The sequence below is a fragment of the Cetorhinus maximus genome, chromosome 16 (assembly GCF_964194155.1).
Source record: "Cetorhinus maximus chromosome 16, sCetMax3.hap1.1, whole genome shotgun sequence".
Lineage (NCBI taxonomy): Eukaryota > Metazoa > Chordata > Chondrichthyes > Lamniformes > Cetorhinidae > Cetorhinus > Cetorhinus maximus.
In genome coordinates, this window is record NC_135894.1 from 56,984,896 (window position 1) to 57,005,328 (window position 20,433).

At 42.7% G+C, this 20,433-nt stretch overlaps 1 protein-coding gene across 1 annotated transcript in view; it reads left to right on the forward strand.

Annotated features, from left to right (window-relative positions):
• The first annotated feature begins 5,814 nt into the window (after window positions 1–5,814).
• LOC144692014 (uncharacterized) overlaps window positions 5,815–20,433 on the forward strand; it is an 86,795-nt gene continuing 72,176 nt past the window's right edge. Inside the window, exon 1 of the mRNA XM_078560572.1 lies at window positions 5,815–6,777. Coding sequence (XP_078416698.1) covers window positions 5,815–6,777 — 963 coding nt within the window. The remainder of the gene's footprint in view (window positions 6,778–20,433) is intronic.

A 20,433-nucleotide genomic window follows, 5' to 3' on the forward strand; every position in this document is an offset into this window, starting at 1 on the left:
AGAGTTAAGCCCGCATAGCAGTGCAGGAGTGACGTCCTGGACCAAGTCTCCATGGCGGCAGCCATCCTGCCAGTGTTGACGTCGGTGCATTGCAATGTCGGCACTATCACCTCAGCCTGAAGACGGATGGACTCCTCCATCGTGCCTTGCAATCTGAGGAGTGCAGCAGACATCCCTTCCTGATGTTCCCTAGCTTGCCTTTGCAGCTCCAGCAACTGCGACTTCACCGAGTCCAGAGGTTCATCATCTGACTCGGACTCAGCAACATTCTGGCCTCCAGCCATCCTTCAAGTGCCGAGGACCTGGGAAGCCCCTGCCTCCGCCTGCTGTGGATCAGAAAGTGCGATGTGGTCACCAGATTGTGATCCCGAGGCTACTCTAAAGCTAGGTCCCACCAAGTTGTGTGTCTCTGCGCTGGTGGAGGGTGTGGGTGAGCACTGTGATGGAACCTCAGGGAGGGTGCCTCCAGATTCCTCTTCAGAGGTGTCTTCAGGGCTTGATTGGAGGCCCTGGGTCATGGGCTCTGTCGCAGTTTGGTAGATGTGCCTGCGGAAGCAAGGGGGGATAATTAGTGCATGGCAGTGGCCTGTGAAAGAGGACACATTGTTCATGGCATGGTTGTCTGATGGATGTTGCATTGCTGGATCCTCACTTGGTAGAGCAGCGCCGACCTCACCGTCAGCACAGGACCGGTCCAGATTGTGGCCGGCCAGCTGGGTGGCTCTGTTTTCGAATTCTATCAGAACTTTGATCTCTGGCATCCCTCCTCCTGTCTGTGACCTTTCCTTCCTGTTGTGAGCCTGTTTGTCCTGCATGGATAGAGATTGGATACACCTGCCAGGCCAGATGATAAGTATGCCTGGCCTGTGTGGGTGGTAAATGGGACGACCCACACAGGATGAGGACAATGACGGTGTGTGTGAGAGAGTGAATGGTGATGTCCCTTGCACTGGCAGTGAGTGAGGGCCCTGTGGATGTGTGATGGGTTTGTGAGCGTGTGAGTTGGGAGTGATGAAAAGAGTGACTTACCCTGGTGGAATGGAGGAGATCATTCATCCTTTTGCGGCACTGGGTGGCTGCCCCCCTCTGCAGGGTGTTTACGCTGACCACCACTGCCACCACCTCCCAAGTCGGGTTGGTGACGCTGCTATCCATCCTGCGGCCAGATCAGGGGCAGAGCACATACAATCGGGCCTCCACGGCATCCAGCAGTCGCTCGAGGGACCCGTCGTTGAGGCAGGGGGCTGCAGTCTTTTTTCCTTTGCTGTCCATGTCTCCCAGGCAGCGGTGGTGAGCTGGTGGCGATGAGCGCTTTGCTGTTGGCTGCCTTTTAAAGATGGCAGCCAGCATGTTGCAGCAGAGGGGTGATGGTGAGCGGGCGAATGAGAGCTCACCCGCCATAGAAACAGCATGTTTTGCAGGAGTGAATAAATAATGAGGCGGACTCAGACAATACAGCACAAAAACCTGCCATTTTCGTCAACGGGTAGGACTCCATTTTACCTGCCCGCTACCGTACTTAGTGCAATCCTGGGAAAATTCCACCCATTGAATTGAATAGGTCATTCTGAGGCACATTCAATGGTAAGTAACCTAAAACCTAATTTTTGAAGGCCATCCTTTATCTGCCACTTTAGATCCATTTCATCTTTCAGCACATTTACTTCAGCTCTCTCTCTTTACCTTCATGATGAACTTATTTACCAGAGTCAGTTAATCCTGATGCAGCACATGCCCACCTGTTTGCTGCTGTGAAGTGAATCCTGGGACTAAAGAAGTGACTTCGGAAAACCTTGAATTCTGCAAATGAATATAATCTCATTCTTTCTTTCCTTTTGAGTCAAAATAAATTTTCTGCCTATTCTTGCAAGGTTTGAAAATGTCATAATTAAGTAAAATTAACAACTGAAATAAAATTATTGGTATTGAATTCTATAGAACATATGGAGTCTCTTGGTGCTGAATAATTATAACATGGACCAGTCAATTCCTCACAATTTTCCCAAATTTCTCAGTTTAATTTTCATAAACCAACAAAAGTATAATTCTTTATGAACAGTCACCATAAACAGGTACATTGTTCTCATTGCATTTTTGGGGTTTTTTTCAGTATTAGATTTCACATATTTCACATCTTTTAATGTATGGTAATAACAGCAATATCTTTCATCTAAGTTCAATCTGGACATTACAGGTCGTTTCACTGTTAGTGAGAACATTCATTTAAAGGTACCATTTGTTCAGGCACTAGTCCATTCCCTTTGCATCCTAACAGGAAAAGATGGTTTATAGAATTGATTTAGATTTTGATTCTTCAAATTTAACTGACTCATTATTAGGTTCACAGATGCCTTCCCTGCTTCAATCTATTTCCTGCTTGAGATGCTAATCTTTGTTGGTATAAGATTCTGAGGATATGTTACCATTTCTTGCATATGATCTCAGTGAATGTCAACAAGTTATTTGACTCTAGGGACAGCACAGGCAATCACAAGCCCTATTGTCATCTGAGGTAACAAAAACAGAATTACCTGGAAAAACTCAGCAGGTCTGGCAGCATCGGTGGAGAAGAAAAGAGTCGACGTTTCGGGTCCACACGACCCTTCAACAGAACTGAAGTATAGTTAGGAGAGGGGTGAAATATAAGCTGGTTTAAGGTGGGGGGCGGGGGGGAGAGAAGTTGAGGGTGGGGTGGTTGTAGGGACAAGCAAGCAGTGGTAGGAGCAGATAATCAAAAGATGTCACAGACAAAAGGATCAAAGAGGTGTTGAAGGTGGTGATATTATCTAAGAAAAGTGCTAATTAAGAATGGATGGCAGGCCACTCAAGGTACAGCACTTTTCACCATAAATGACTTGATAGCAACCAAGAGCAGGGACACAAGACTGACTTTCCCATTGCTTTTCCCATGTGTTCAATTAGAATGGAAGGTGAATTGGAATTGGTTGACTTGCCATTGGCTCTCTATCTAATTTAAGTAACAGTAACACTCTCTAATGAGAACTTTTGTGATTGGCTCACTCATCTAAGATCTGTTTTAGGTGGAAGCCCTGCATCACAACAACACTCTGGATGATATAGGACAGATGTGTTGTCAGCGATATCATTAGCTAACCTGATTTTCCTCTCCCCCTCAAAACTTCTGACAGTTGTATCATTTCGCCAAGAGACATGCAAATCTTTGTGTTTGGAGAGGTGTATACATTTCTTTTCCATATCCAAGCTGATTGATCTACCAATCCCCCTCTTTGGAATAATCCAGAGATCCTTCGCATGACTGAAGGAAAGTGTTTTGATAAATGGAAGGCTAAAGGCCTGAGTCACATGTCCCAGTTTTTGTTGAATGGTCATATAGGTTTCATGAGGATTTTCTGAGGTTACGTTCACCTGAGGGTCCATTTCTGAAGTCCTCATTGCCTTAAGGCAGAAATTGTTTGGTCGCTTTGTTATTCCATTTTAACTTTACATCCAGTTGTGGGTGCCAGCCTACCTGAGAGAGTGATAGAGGTCTAAGCTAGGACATGAAGTAGAGAAGGATTGAGAGAAGTTTATCAGCAACCAAAATCTCCAAATAATCACACAAGAGAGAATGCAATAAAAGTCCTACACTTTTTTTATAACACACCAATAAGACCAAAAGACCATAAGACTTAGGAGCAGAAGTAGGCCATTTGGCCCATCGAGTCTGCTCTGCTGTTCGATGAGATCATGGCTGATCTGATAACCCTCAACTCCACTTTCCTGCCTTTTCCCCCTACCCCTTGATTTCCTTACTGATTAAAAATCTGTTTATCTCAGCCTTGAATATGCTCAACGACCCAGCCTCTACAGCCTTCTGCGGTAAAGAGTTCCATAGATTTACTACCCTCAGAGAAGAAATTCCTCCTCATCTCTGTCTTAAATGGGTGACCCCTTACTCTGAGATTGTGCTGGACTCTCCCACAAGGGGGAACAACCTCTCAGCATCCACCCTGTCAAGCCCCTGAAGAATCTTATATATTTCAATAAGGTCACCTCTCGTTCTTCTAAACTCCAATGAGTACAGGCCCAACCTACTCAACCTTTCTTCATAAGAAAATCCCTCCATACCCGGGATCAACCTAGTGAAACTTCTCTGGACTGCCTCCAATGCCAGTATATCTTTCCTTAGACAAGGGGATCAAAATCGTTCACAGTATTCTAGGTGTGGTCGAACTAGTGCCTTGTATAATTTTAGCAGGACTTCTCTATTTTTATGCTTCATTCCCTTTGAAATAAAGGCCAACATTCCATTTGCCTTCCCTATTACCTGCTGAACTTGTATGTTAGCTTTTTGTGATTCATGCATAAAGATCCCCAAATCCCTCTGTGCTGCAGCTTTCTGCAGTCTTTTTTCAGTTAAATAATATTCAGCTCCTCTATTTTTCCTGCCAAAGTGCATAACCTCACATTTTCTCACATTATATTCCATCTGCCAAGTTTTTTCCCACTCTCTTAACCTGTCTATATCCCTCGGTAGACTCTTTGGGCTGAATTTTCTGCCTGCCGGGCGGGCGTGCCCGACCCAACCTCCAGCGAGCGGGGAGCCGATCCCCGCCGGAGAACCGGGCCCCGCCGCCATTTTACGTGCGCGGGCCAATTAAGGCCTGCCCAGCGTGACATCCGGCGGGAAGTGCTATGCGCTCCCTGTGCGGGCGGGCGTGGATTTCCCAAAAGCGAGAGTGCACACTTTCACGCATGCACACGAAAGAGCGCACATCTCCCTGAGGCTAAGTGCTGCCTCAGGGAGATCGCTTACACTCTGAAAAATGTTGAAAATAGAAAAAAAAATTCCCTAACATGTCCCCCTGTCACATGAGATGGGACATGTTCAAAATATACATACTAACTTTATTAAAATGTTTAAAACCCTGCATGAAATCTCACCCCGCTGCTGGATGAGGTTTCATGTTTTTTCTATTGCCCACCAGGGCTCCAGGCCTGCCCGCCATCCTTAAGGTTGGACAGGCAGGTCCTTTAATTGTTTTAATGATCCTGTCAATGGCCTCAATTGACCATTGGCAGGTCAGAGGGTGCACAGCTGATTTGGCTGTGCCCCCGCCTTCCTGAAACTTTAAATGGGGCGGGATGACGTCGGGGGTTCCGCCCGACATCATCCTATGTCATTTCACGCGTCGGCGAGCGGGCCCCGCCCCCTGCTCATTGACAACAAAATTCTGCCCTTTGTGTCAACCTCCCACTTGCCGTCCTACCTATTGTTGTGTCATCCAACTTGATGATAGTACGTTCACTTCCCTCACCCAAGTCATTAATATATAATTTTGTAAATAATTACAGCTCTATTATTCAGTTTTGATCTTCCGGATGCGTTGGAAGAGCTTTGGAGATCCTAAAGTGTTGTAGGTCCTCAAGTCTAGCAATATTGAGTTATAACCTTGAAGCAGATTAAATTAAGATAAATCCAGTGCATTGTTTATTTAGACTGGCAATGGAGTTCCCTACAGTCCTTGAGCTGGACTGTCTTAAATTATATTCTCCTGCACATAGTTTGGTGCTGTACCCCAGACATGTGGCACCAAATGGGAAGACTGACAAAGATTGGATGCTTTAAAAAGTGGTGCAGAGAGAGGTATAATTACTATTCCATGGTTAAAATTATTATTTTTGCTCTTTGGTTATCCATATTTTCTCCAGCACAATTGCCTCCAATGAATTGTGTTCATTGTAGAAAGGTTAATTTTGCTGTTTCTTTGACAAAAACTAAATAAAAAGATTTTTCTTCCTTTGAATTTTTAGGAGAATTATCACACTGTTTAAGTAACATCTTGTGTGATTATGGAAACGTCTCAGAAAGTTGCCATTCAAGAAATGCTGGACAGTCCTGCACTTGCCCCAGGATGTGGCTCAGCGACATTGGAACACCTGCAACAGCCCCAAAAGAACAACACTGAGAATCTGAGAAGGAATCTAAAATATAACAAAAAACCACAAGCTTTTAACAGGCAGGACTCATGTAGCAATGACGATGGACCTGGAAAGTGGAGTATGGGAAAGAACAGTGCATGTCCCAGATTTGCATCCAACCAGAGTTCTCAATGCTGCATGAGTAATGAAGAAGAAAAATTCAAACATCTCCAAATGGAGCAGAGTGCCTCTGCAGATAATGTTTCTTTGCCACACTGTTTTCATTCATTGCAAGAGAAATCTTTATATCTTTGTAATCCTGAAGAACTAGAAAATCAATCATCAGGTATGCATAATATAGTTAAACAAAGTTGCCTAAAACAAGCAGGGACACATCAACAACTAATTGATTCAGAGACAATAGACACCGTTATAGGAGATGAGCTTGATGTTAAAGCCCTTTCTAGCCATCACCCTTGTAATGATGCTACAGAAAGCACAGCCCTGGAGAAGCAAGTTCCATCTCTTTTACAGAATCCTGAAAAATTATCTGATGCAGCAGCAGGAAAAACCTCTTGCGCTGATCAATCCAGCCCTGGAAGGTCACAATCAGAGCATTGTCTTACAGAAAGTCACAATGATTCAAAGTTTCAGTTGCAGTCTGTATCTTGGAGTGAAAACCTCAAACAGTTAATTAGTACACAGATTGAGAGTTCAGTGTCCCAGTCTTCCTCCTCCTCATCTTCATCATCATCATCATCTTCATCGTCCACTACATCACTGGTGGAAGACAGAACTCTGGGGTCAGAACAAATAAGTCATTGTGTAGATCCCGGTAATCCCTCCAAGCGCAGTGCACCACAGACCAGCAGCAACATGCCTAACAAAGCTGAGGTAAGTGAAATCCTATACGTTCGGACATTAAAATGGCTCTAATACTTTACAAAAAGAAAGCTAATGGCTAATTTACAAGATTTCTTTTATTTCAAGTTTGAGTTTCCAAGCAGGATTTTTTCCACACAATTGCGATACACACCGCAACGTTTTTGGTTTACTTTTAACAATAATGGCTGGGATTTTGCAGTCAGCAGTGAAGGATCGGTGCTTGCTGTTCATTACACCTACAGTTTCCCAGACTTTACATGGGATTTTCCATAGCTTTAGGATTACTGGAAATCCTTCATAATGTTGTGCCCCCTAGAGGGAATCGGTGCTGTTTGTGAGTAGGACAAGCAACAGCATGTCTCTTCAACTACTCAGTTTATAGAATCGTCACTGAGACATGCAGAATCTAAACCAGGGAGTATGAATTAGAATATTTAATTCAATGTAAATCATATAAGAAAGCAAAATAAGGGGAGGAAAAGAAAGATTTGATTAAGAGAAAGATAAAAGAGACAGAAAAAGTTTTTTAAAAATTGATTTCATTTTTAATTTATTCACATCCCTGATAATAATTAAAATTGAAAGCAATGAGAGTCCACGTTTGTAAAATGAAATTTTCGGTGCCAGAGAAGTTGTTTGTGGCAGTAATTAAGATTTATCATGGTGTGAAAAATTCATTTATAACTGAATGCGTCAGCCCAAGCTTTTCTGTTTTGTTTAGTCAATAATTAGTGAGTAAGTACCGCAATTTTACTCCTTCAAGGTATTGGTTTGTCCTAGAGAAGCAGGACAAATGTGAGAGCAACTTCCAGATTTCCATTGTTAACTACATGTGCCAATGCCAGAAGTTGCTATCCAATTTATGCTCTCATAACTGTGTACTCAATGGGATAGTTCCATAGGATGTTATTAAAATTACCATCAAAAATAGAAGAAACAAGCCTTGCCTGCAATAATTCTCGGTTTACTGCTACTGCAGTAATGGGAAAGGAACCAGCTCCAGCGAGTGAAAAGAATTTGGAATTTAACCACAGCAGCAACTTTGTACAGCTAAGTCCATCTCCAACGTTTGAAAGACAGAATTACAGATTGTTCTAATTTTAATCTTTTGACTTTCCCACTTTATTGATATTTTAATTTAAACACAATTTGCTGTTGTTATCAATTATCCAACCAATGAGCCTCAACTGCTAGTGCTGTTGGGGGATTTAAACTAATTTGGCAGGGGGGTGGGATACAAAGTGGAGGTACAGTAGGTGTGATGCACAGCCAAATATAGAAGAGAAACTAAGTCGGTATGGAAGGCAGAGCAAATATTGCCCTGTTAAGGCACAAGGGAATAATGCAAGGCTGGGTTGCATCTATTTTAATGCAAGGAGTCTTACAAGTAAGGCAGATGAATTGAGGGTGCTGATTAACACATGGCTATCACAGAGACATGGTTGAGAGAAGGGCAGGACTGGCAGCTCAATATTCCAGGGTATAGAATCTTCAGGCGTGGCAGAGGGAGGGTTGTAAAAAAGGAGGTGGCATTGCATTATTGATCAAGGAGTCAATCACTGCAGTCAGGAGGGATGTTATCTTAGAAGGTTCCTCAAATGAGGCCATATGTGTAGAACTTAAAAACAAAAATGGGGCAATCACTTTGTTGAGAGTGCACTATAGGCATCCAAACAGTCAGGGGGAGATAGGAGCAGATATGTAGGAAAATCTCAGAGAAGTGTAAAAATTAAAGGGTAATAATAGTAGGGGATTTCAACTTCCCCAATATTAACTGGGATAGTCTTAGTATGAAAAACCTAGAGGAGGCGGAATTCTTAAAGTGCATCCAGGAGAGCTTTTTGAGCCAGCACGTAGAAAGTCCTATGAGAGAAGGGGCGGTACTGGACCTAATCTTAGGAAATGAAGCCGGGCAAGTGGGGTAGCATTTCGGGGATAGTGACCATAACTCTGTAATATTTAAGGTATTTATGGAAAAGGACAAAGATGGACTGGAAATAAAGGTCCTGAATTGGGATACGGCCGATTTCAATATGATAAGACAGGATTTGGCCAAAGTGGACTGGGAACAGCTACTTCTAGGAAAGTCTACATCAGGCCAGTGGGAGTCATTCAAAAAGGAAATAGTGAGAGTTCAGGGCCAACATGTTCCCGTAAAGGTGAAGGGCAGGACCAGCAAGTCCAGGGAACCCTGGATGTCAAGGGATATAGAGGATTGGACAAGGAAAAAAAAGGAGGCGTATGGCAGATACGGAGAGCTGAAAACATCAGAAGCCCTAGAGGAGTATAGAAAGTGTAGGGGGGTACTTAAAAAGTAATTAGGAGAGCCAAGAGGGTGCATGAAAAAAAACACTGGCGGGCAAGATAAAGGAATATCCCAAGACACTTTATAAATATATTAAGGGCAAGAGGACAACCAGGAATTATTAGGGCCCATTAGGGATCAAAATGGCAATCTGTGCTTGGAGCCAGAGCACGTAGGTGAGGTTTTGAATGTTTACTTTTCATCTGTGTTCACTATGGAGAAGGACGATGTAGGTGTAGAAATCAGGGAGGGGGTCTGTGATATGCTTGAATAAATTAGCATTGAAACAGAGGAGGTATTAATGGTTTTAGCAGGCTTAAAAATGGATAAATCTCCAGACTCAAATGAGATGTATCCCAGGCTGCTATGTGAGGCAAGGGAGGAGATTGCAGGGGCTCTGACACTAATTTTCAAATCCTCTCTGGCCACAGGAGAGGTGCCAGAGGACTGGAGGACAGCAAATTTGGTACCATTATTCAAGAAGGGTAGTAGGGATAAGCAAGGTAATTGCAGGCAAATGAGTCTAACATCAGTGGTAGGGAAACCATTGGAAAAAATTCTGAGAGACAGGATTAATCTCCACTTGGAGAGGCAAGGATTAATCAGGGATAGTCAGCATGGCTTTGTCAAGGGGAGATTATGACAAGCAAATTTGACTGATTTTTTTCGAGCAAGTGACTAGTTGTGTACATGAGGGTAGTGCAGTTGCTGTAGTCTACATGGACTTCAATAAGGCTTTTGACAAGGTCCCACAAAGGGGGAATGGTCAAGAAGGTAAGTGCCCATGGGGTCCAGGGCAATTTTGCAAATTGGATCCAAAATTGGCTTACTGGCAGGAGGCAGAGGGTGATGGTCAAAGGTTGTTTTTGCAATTGGAAGCCTGTGACAAATGGTGTACCACAGGGATCAGTGCTGGGACCCTTGCTGTTTGTAGTGTACATTAATGATTTAGAGTGAATATAGGAGGTATGATCAATAAGTTCGCAGATGACATGAAAATCGGTGGTGTCGTAAATAGTGAGAAAGAAAACCTTAGATTACAGGATGATATAGATGGGCTGGTAAGATGGGCAGAGCAGTAGCAAATGGAATTTAATCCTGAAAAGTGTGAGGTGATGCATTTTGGGAGGACTAACACGCAAGGGAATACACAATGAATGGTAGGACTTTAGGAAGTACAAAGGATCAGAGAGACCCTTGTGTACATGTCCATAGATCTGAAGGCAGCAGCACAGGTAGATAAGGTGGATAAGAAGGCATATGGGATACTTTGCTTTATTAACCGAAGCATAGAGAATAAGAGCAGGGAGATTATGATTGAGCTGTGTAAAATGCTAATTAGGCCACAGCTGGAGTATTGTGTGCAGTTCTGGTCGCCACACTATAGGAAGGATGTGATTGCACTGGAGAGGGTGCAGAGGAGATTCACCAGGATGTTGCCTGGGCTGGAGCATTTTAGCTATGAAGAGAGACTGGCTAGAGCAGAGAAGGCTGAGGGTGGACCAGATAAAGGTATACAAAATTATGAGGGGCATAGATAGGGTAGATCGGAAGAAACTTTTCCCCTTAGTAGAGGTATCAATAACTACAGGGCATAGAGTTAAGGTAAGGGCAGGAGGTTTAGAGGAGATGTGAGGAAACATTTTTTCACCCAGAGAGTGATTAGAATCTGGAACACACTGCCTGAGGTGGTAGTAGAGGCAGGAACCCTCACAACATTTAAGAAGTATTTAGATGAGCTCTTGAAATGCCATAGGATACAGGGCTACGGGCCAAGTGCTGGAAAATGGGATTAGAATAGATAGGTGCTTGATGGCCTGCACAGACATGATGGGCTGAAGGGCCTGTTTATATGCTGTATAACTCTGACTCTATGACTATGCAACCAGTATGTTGAGTTTAATCAGAATTTAAGATGGGTATAATACACAAATTATAAGCAAAAATATACAACCATGGCAAGCAGCATACAGCAATCCAGTCAGGTAAAACAACTGGTATATGCATAACAGCTCTTTCTTTCTTTTCCTTTCCCTTTTCTTCTCAGTGCCCCATGTCTTCATGTCTCAAACTAGCCAAAAGTGTTAGCTTGCATCTTCCCTTAGGAGTTTCTCCCCACCATCTATTGCACTGAGACCTCCAAAGTCTCTTACTTTATACCCTTTACAGGGGTGGACCTTGATGGATTATTGACAGGCCTTTTTCCCCTACAAAGATTTTCCTTATTTTTAAATACCTAATAGAATATTGAGTTCTTTGTCTAAACCATGGGGTGAATACTTGCCTTTAATGTTATCCACCTGCCATTAACTTTTGAACCTTTTGTACACACTTTTGTCCTTGGTAATCCTTTGCATCATCCTTTCCTTAACGAATCTCAAGCTGTTCTCCCTGATCAGTTCTATCCTCCCAGGAAACATTCCATCTCCATTCATCAAACTAACCCTCAGATGTTTCATTGCTCATATCTATTCTATTATAAATTATTTATGCTCAAATCTGTTCATAGGGTCTATAAACAAGCTGTTCAATATGGCCATTCAATCCAGCTGTCTTTATTTCTTATCAGACTGTTGAACCCTAGTGATTCCTGAAGTAATTTCTATTCCTACATACCAATTAACTTTTACATTTGTTATGGCACAGCAGATGGTAAATGCTGATCTGCTCAAATCCCAAAGGGAAACTTGAAACAACTGCCACAACTGTTTTGCAATTTGTATATTTATTTCAAGATGCGTGCCTTGAATTCAGTAGTAATAAGTTACAAAACTAAATTAAACATTTATTAATAAAATAATTAATTTTAAGCACATACATAGGTCTATAAATCACTACTATGATAACTCTTAGCTCCCCTAATTAATCTAACTCCCAGTTACACCTTCGTTAAAGCAACAATAAAAACAAAATAGATTTCAACAGACCCAGGCAAAGCAACACACAGTACCCTGGGTAGGTATGTTCAAAGTGAGTTTTCTTAACTTCAGTTCTTTCAGACAGCAGTTTGGTACATAGAGGCTGGAGGCTTTTCACAATTGTTAGGTCTTAGAATTCCTTCTTTACACATAACCTCATCTCCTTTATACATGTTTCTCCCTTTTAAATTTAAATCCCATCGTTTCAATATGTCTTTGGACTTTACCTTTATAGCAATAAAAAATCTTTCACTGTACCAATTTTATCAGTAAGCTTTGGGAAAAATAAACACACTGTTTGGCTTCTTCTGGCTAAGTGTAACCTTTCACCCTTTCTTTGAAATTCATGACTACTCTGTTTTATCTCAAAATGCAAATTTTCCTTTTATACCTCACATTCTAAAATTTCAACCATGTTTAATTATTTAGCATTTAAAACCTAGCTTCTCTTCTGATACATCAAAGCCTTCAGACCAGCTGTCTTTAATTCAATTCAGTCCCCCCCTACACACACACACACATTACATTCCTACTAAAGTATTCCTAAAGTATTCCTACTTTACAATAAATCCCAATAACATTATAAAAATTATTATATTTTCATGACACATTCCAGCAGCCATCCTAATTAAATGATGGGCTGAAGGGCCTGTTTCTGTGCTGTATAACTCTATGACTCTAAACAAGATTAAATGAAAAGCCTGACACAGCTTTGCAGTGCTTATCTATGTTCAGTTATCCAGCGATAGCCCCTGTTCAGGTTGACTATCATTACCTAAGACTAATCATTCCACTAACTTTGTTTCTAGTGAAATTACCCCCTAAGCAGTACCCAGTAAAAAGAATCTTACACCACCTAGCCTATTCCTGTACCCATTTCAAGCTGATTATGTATATCCTAACCATATTTCTAATAAGATCCATGGTATTAGAATCAAAGTATTTGCTTGCATGAGTGTATTTGACCTCTGAGTTTTTACATCTAAGACAGTTTCTACAAGTTTCAAATGTTTGGCTTGCTTATGTAGTTTATATTGACCATTTGGGTGTGTTGGTCATTATGAGCCAAATTTGTTTTAACTTACAGTGTACACTATTAGATTTTCTCCCTCACTCTTCAGCTCAAAATGCTTTTGCATTGTAACTTGCTGAAAGTGCCAGTGAGGTTAATGAGTCTTCCAAATCAATGAGATTTAAAGCTTGAGAAGTTAACAGAGGAAGGACAAAGAAGGGGGTGATTTCATGTCAAATCAGGTACAGAAAGAGAAATAAAGAGAAGGAAAGAAAGATTGAATTAAATGAGAGAGAAAAAGAGACAGAAAGAAAACTAAGAAAATAAATTAAATTTACATGAAGGAATTAAAGTTTAAATTGTTCCTTTTCTGGGCCAGACAAATTGATTGACTTTTCATTAACAATTTTCACATCATTAAAAGGATGCATTCACTCATAATTACCCGATCTAGCTTTCTGCAGTGAGCTCAATGGATAATTAATATGCAAATCCAACAAGTTCTTAACAATAATGGGGAGGCTAAGGGTGAGATGCAATTTGTGCAAAGGAGGAGGTGGAGCGGCATAAAATCGACCAGTCAATTCTGGAGATTAGCAACTGATGGTGTATCTCTTAAACTGCTGAATTTTGCTGATTTGAACATTAATAGTGGTGGGTATCGGTGACATGCTATTATTTTTATGGCAAAATTCATCCCTACCTGTTTTAATTAACTCCCTGGTTACCTCTATTTTTCTACTTGTAATGACTTACTTAAACACCCAAACCTTTATATTCCAATTTCTCTTGAGAGAGAACAATACTATATATATATATATACATATATATATATATATATATATATATACACATATATATATTATATAAAGCAGTACATGGGAACTTTTCAATTGTTAATTATTCATTTGTTTAAACAACTTATCCATATCACGTGTCAAAAGCCACTTGGACACTCTGTTGATTAAACTGCCAGTGAGCATAGCTCAGTAGACTGTTTGAAAACCAATAGTTGTGAGGTGGTGGAGCTTAGTCCTTCCCTGCCTCCTCCGGCTAACAGCACAGTGGGCATTTTAGCATCATAAACTTCATGTTGAATGGATACTCTGCTGAAGAATTTCGCTGTTCCAAACAGTGAATTAACTCCAGCTTAATAGGTGAGTTAATTCCAAACCTGGTTGGCATAATTTTCCACAGTGAAAAGCCCATTATAACCATTTAACAAGCAGCAGTAAACTCCATTTTTGGGGAGCAGTGTAGAAAACATAAAAAAAGACCTGACAATTTCAGCTTATCTCCCAGTGTTCCACCCATTGTAAAGTTCATCTCTACCATTTTTGCTGTTAAATGCTAGCGAGAAAAATTCCCCATACTCTTGCTGTTTGAACATACTGCTGTTCAATCAGTGTAGAAGAGCCTTGGGTCCTAATATTCACTGGGAATCAGGAAGTTGTGCAAGTGATCCTGAAAACAGCCAAAGAACCTGGCAGCATCCAGGCCGCTGTGATCCCACTGAAATTAATGGCAGGACCTCCTCTGTATTCTGTAGCTTAGCCTCCCACACTCCCACTGGCCAAATGCACAGACTGGCTGGTGGATGGCAGGGAAGGAGCACCAGCTGCAGGAGGCCAAGCCGGGCCTCATCAGGCCAATCTCTCACAATCATGAGGGCATGTGAGGGGGTGGGTGGGGGAGCAGAGGGGGAAGGTAGCTTCAATGGGTAATTGGGAAGCGGGGAGGGAGGCCAGCGATGGGAAGGCATATGGGCTGTGGAAGGCCTAATGGTTCCATGAGGGGCTAACACTAATCCAGCTCTTCCTCACACTACAAGGAATATTGAAGGTTTACATCGGAGAGCCAGCAGCACCCGCCTCTATTTCACTGTTGGGTTTTCCTAACCTCAGGAAACACATGAAGCATGAGCTAATTTCAAACAGGGCACCCAATTAAACTATACAAGCCTTATTTAGTTATGTTAATAAGCATCCTGTCTCTCCATAGCAGGAAACTTGGACTCGCCATGATCCGCTTCTGCATGCAAAGCCTATTGGGTCGGGTTACATGGATTTCACTCTTTAACCCTTCTCAACTCATCATAGGGGAGTGGTTAATGATGAGACCTTACCCTTAATAAAACTGCTACTACAGCCCTTTTTCAGTTCTTAACATCAGCTATCAATACAGCCTCGCTGAATGATATTGTCAATTTGGTGCTAGCTTAATCCAAATCATGACAGGCATTAAATCTAGTCCACTTACCAACAGATGTCAGTACCTCTCCAACCCCTCCCACAACCCTCCTCCAACACCAAGCTGAAAAGTAGATTTACCTGTGAGCAGCTGGGTGACATGAACCGCACATTGGGGGCTACTGGCTGTATTGACCACACAGGTCTATTCAGTGTATCTGTCTGTCACTCATCAGTGTGCATGCGTTCAATGGTGAGAGGGGCCCAGCACAAGGATTATTTAAAGAGCCAGGCACCCAGCTTGTATGTAAGGCAAAAGAGGCTGTCTGTGAGGTCAGCCAATCATCCGGCATCTCGGTGTGCATGCTCATTGATGTTCTCCCATATGCCTCTCCATTGAAATTCTCTTCTAATTCCCTTTAGTAGAACTCATCTGCAACCTTGCCCTCTGGTGACCTCGCACATGAACTATGCTTTTTTCCCCAGCCTAGCAGCAGCCCACTCATGCCCAGTGACTCAACAAATGCATATCTCCAACTTAAATTAACCTCCAAGATATGTACAGTTCCAGTATCTGAGCTGGTGACTGCAAGTGTCAGATTGAGTGGCAGAGAATCCTCGTCAGTGTTGTGCTAGTGCTCACTGTTGTCCTCCTTTGGCTGCTGTGGCCGGTCAGGTACCATTTCCTGGGTGCCTGGAAACAGGAAGTTGGAAAGGGGAAGATTGAGGTGAAGGAGGAGGGGTGGGGTGGTGAGGAAAGCAAGAGATCCATGGTCACACCATCAGCAGCTTGCTCATCATGCCAGGTAATAGGAGGAGAATGAACTGGGAGTTGAGGAGGGGCATAAGTCAGGAAAATACCATCATCCTCAATGTTCTCAGTGATGCCTGATGCTATAGCCTCTGTTACAGCCAAACCCATGATACAGAGAATCATCTTCTCCATAGGGCTCAGGAAATGCAGGGTTCTAGTTCTGCTCTGCTTCCTTCTTTTGTGTGCCATCTTGCCCTGCAAGAGAGATGGCAGGGTATCAGTAATTATGTAGCATTGTCATTGAATGATGTGCCTCTCACAGCTGAATAGCTGGAGGTATGAGAAAGCAGCAGGAACTAGATGTGAGTCTAGCATCATTGGAATACGTGTGAGAGTGAGGTGGAGGATCTGGATGTTAGACATGAGTCCCGAGTGCCATAGAGTGCAGCTAGGTGAGTGATACGGTTGTGGTGCATTGTGCAGTATGAGAGGTTGGTGTTGTGGTGGGTTGGAGATATTGTGTGAAGGTGCTGACCTTAAGCACACATGTAAACTTCTTGTGGCACTGCTGCCAGGTCCTCGAGGCTAGATTCCAAGAGTTGATCTTCCTGCCCACCTGCTCCCAGTCCCTTTTGAGGGTTGTCCTTCAGGACCACCTGGCACCCTGCAGAACCATGGCATCCCTCCTAAGTAAGTCCTTGAATGCCACATCAGTGAATGTGGGAGCCCTCTTGCTCTCCTTCAGAATTGCAGCACTAACATTCTGCAACAACCTCCTGTGATTCATTACTGCTTCCCTTTAAAAGAAGCAGGCTGTCTGTACTATGTGCCATCAGTGCACCATGCTTGACCCCCTACTAAGTAGCCAGCAGCACAGGTCCTGCTCAGACTAATTTCGCAATCAGTTAAATGGGGAGGCAGTACCAAATCTGCGTGTTGCCTATCTCCACGACAACAGGCATGAACAGGCTGTGAATCACCACCCCCGGGCCCAAAAATGGTGCAGACTAATTTTTAGTCCAATTACCGAGGTTTTTAACGTCCTTTTACATTGGCGATCAGCCTTCTGAAAAAAAGACTGTTTTATTAACTCGAATGAAAACATTAGCAGAACGAATTTATTGATTTAGAACTTAATTTTTGTAGCTCCTTGTTGACAGGATTGTACACCCACTATCAATCCGATTAAATTGCTTCTTTTGATTACAGCATTGTTTCAAAGCTCTAGCAATTCATTTAGTGGATGACCTAATGCAAGCTTTTCCTTCTTACCCTATGCATTGATTTAGAAAATGTTTGATTTAAAATTATTCAGAGAGAATGCTTTTAGCTGGTGTGAAACCTGAAGGGTTGAGCCCGAGCGATGAGAAATGAATGTAATTTGATAGTACGTTTTTGAGTGGAGCACATTGCAGCCAGAACAAAACCTGCCAATTATTCCTGTTTGTTTTTTAAGTGCATGGTGGGAGTGGCAAATCAGGAGAAGAAATGTGATTGGAAGATGAATAGCAGTGTATTGTTTGAGGTACTCACGACAAAACCCTCTCCTTTAGAGTGACAGATGAATTGTAGCCTATAACGTGGCTGCCACCAATGTTAAAGCACAGCTGAGGCACTGGTTCTGATGTAGGAATCACATGCAAACTCATTGTTGCCAAATATCAGCCTGAAGGCTACGGTTTCTGTGAAGAAGCTGGATGTTACAAGCAACGTCTGAGACAAATTAACCATGAAGGTAAATGATTGAACTCCATCATGCTGCTGTAAGTGAGTCATAACCATCTTCACCTTGAATTATGTAGATAGTTTGTGCAGTAAGGAATAAGATTCAGTGTTTACCCACCAGTGTGCCTGTTAGACTACATTATACGTGGTGTCTCAGTATAGAAGCAGCTGCATGCTTTGCAATACAGCAGCAACGTCCTCTTTGTTCTGAAATGACAAACCACCTGATTTCAAGAAACACTTTTATTCCAATGAACCTAGTAAAAGCTGTAATGTATCTCAGAGCCATTGCTGCGAGGTTGTTGATGTATTCTAAGAAGGCATCATCAGTCTTTTAAATAAGTTTTCAGACGTAAATTAATTAGCCATAACTTAATTAAGTTTGTTATAAAAATTGAACAAAGGAACACTTGACTGACTGACTAGAAAATAGCAAATATTAATGAGGTAAAAAAGGAAACTAGCCCAGATAAATTGGGAAAAAATTTTGATAGATGAGGCAGTGGGTAAAACAATAGGAAACTTTCAAACTGTGGTTAAAGTACACAGGTTTACTAAAATTAAATGAGGTGCACCAAAATCTTCTTGGAGGAGCAGAGAAATTAAAATGTGACAAAATAAGCATATTTTAAATCTAGGATAGAAGAAAATCAAGTGGAGCATGGATAATATAAACAGGAGAAGCAAAAGAAATGAAGGCTTATGAGTCATGAAGAAGGAGTTGTGAGAAACAAAAAAATGAGATAGCTATTGATCAGGAACATCTCTGTTTGAGAATGAAGAAAGGTATAAACCAGAAAACAATGGTCCAGGTGGCCGAACATTGATAATGGATAAGCTTCCAGAGGCCAGTTTTGGGGATCAACATCCTGTACCCAGAGTACACCTAAAAGACTTGATAATTGGTTGGACCATTTTTCAAGTGACCGAAAATGAACATTAGACCTCTTACATGTGTAGAAATTGGTCTGGGATGTGTATGAGCTGTAATTTTCTGCTCAGGGTTCTTCAGTAACTACTGTGGGCCAAGCAGGATGCATCAACAAAATGGATGGAGCTTTCGTTCATATTTTTAAAATTGCAGGATTGCTCCTCCGATTCCACACTACTGGAGATCAACTGCTCCCATATTGGCACTGCACTGTCCACCTCCCTTACCCACCCCACTGGGACTTATCCTTGTACAGCTGCTAGCAAAGCACAAGGCTTGAAATTCAACTGTACGAAATGGACGAGCTGCCTGTGGAGGTACAAGAATGTTAGTATCTAACAGGTTCTGTTGATGGATGTTAAATGTCCAGTAGTTTAAGGTAATAATGAGAACAAGTGTTGGTTATTGATTAGTTAATTATATTCCGAAACAAAAACAAAAATAGCTGGAAAAACTCAGCAGGTCTGACAGCATCTGTGGAGAGGAATACAGTTAATGTTTCGAGTCCGTATGACTCTTCATCAGAACTAAGGAAATATAGAAATGGGTGAAATATAAGCTGGTTGAGAGGAGTGGGACAGGTAGAGCTGGATAGAGGGCCAGTGATAGGTGGAGATAGCCAAAAGATGTCATAGACAAAAGAACAAAGAGGTGTTGAAGGTGGTGATATTATCTAAGGAATGTGCTAATTAAGGGTAGAAAGCAGGTCAAGCAAGGTACAGATAGCCCTAGTGGGGGTGGTGTGGGGTGAAGGGAAGGGATCAAAATCTAAAAGGTAGAGATAAAACAATGGATGGAAATACATTTAAAAATAATGGAAATAGGTGGGAAAAGAAAAATCTATATAAATTATTGGGGAAAAAATGGGGGGATTGGAAAGGGGATGGGGATGGAGAAGAGATTTCATGATCTGAAATTGTTGAACTCAATATTCAGTCCGGAAAGCTGTAAAGTGCCTAGTCGGAAGATGAGGTGCTGTTCCTTCAGTTTGCTTTGAGCTTCACTGGAACAATGTAGCAGGCCAAGGACGGACATGTGGGCATGAGACCAGGGTGGTGTGTTGAAATGGCAAGCGACAGGGAGGTCTGGGTCATGCTTGCGGACAGACCGAAGGTGTTCCTCAAAGCGGTCACCCAGTCTGCATTTGGTCTCTCCAATGTAGAGGAAACCGCATTGGGAGCAACGAATGCAGTAGACTAAATTGAGGGAAGTGCAAGTGAAATGCTGCTTCACTTGAAAGGAGTGTTTGGGCCCTTGGATTGTGAGGAGAGGGGAAGTAAAGGGGCAGGCGTTGCACCTTCTGCGGTTGCATGGGAAGGTGCCGTGGGAGGGGGTTGAGGTGAAGGGGGTGATGGAGGAGTGGACCAGTGTGTCCCGGAGGGAACGGTCCCTGCGGAATGCCGCCGGGGGTGGGGTGGTGGAGGGGGGGGGGGGGGGGGGGGTGGGGGTGGCGGTGGGTGGGGTGGTGAAGGGAAGATGTGTTTGGTGGTGGCATCATGCTGGTGTTGGCGGAGGATGATCCTTTGAATGCGGAGGCTGGTGGGGTGATAAGTGAGGACAAGGGGGACCCTATCATGGTTCTGGGAGGGAGAAGAAGGTGTGAGCAAGCGACAGGGAGGTTTGGGTCTTTCTTGCGGACAGACCGCAGGTGTTCTGCAAAACGGTCACCCAGTTTGCGTTTGGTCTCTCCAATGTAGAGGAGACCGCATTAGGAGCAACGAATGCAGTAGACTAAGTTAGGGGAAATGCAAGTGAAATGCTGCTTCACTTGAAAGGAGTGTTTGGGCCCTTGGACGGTGAGGAGAGAGGAAGTGAAGGGGCAGGTGTTGCA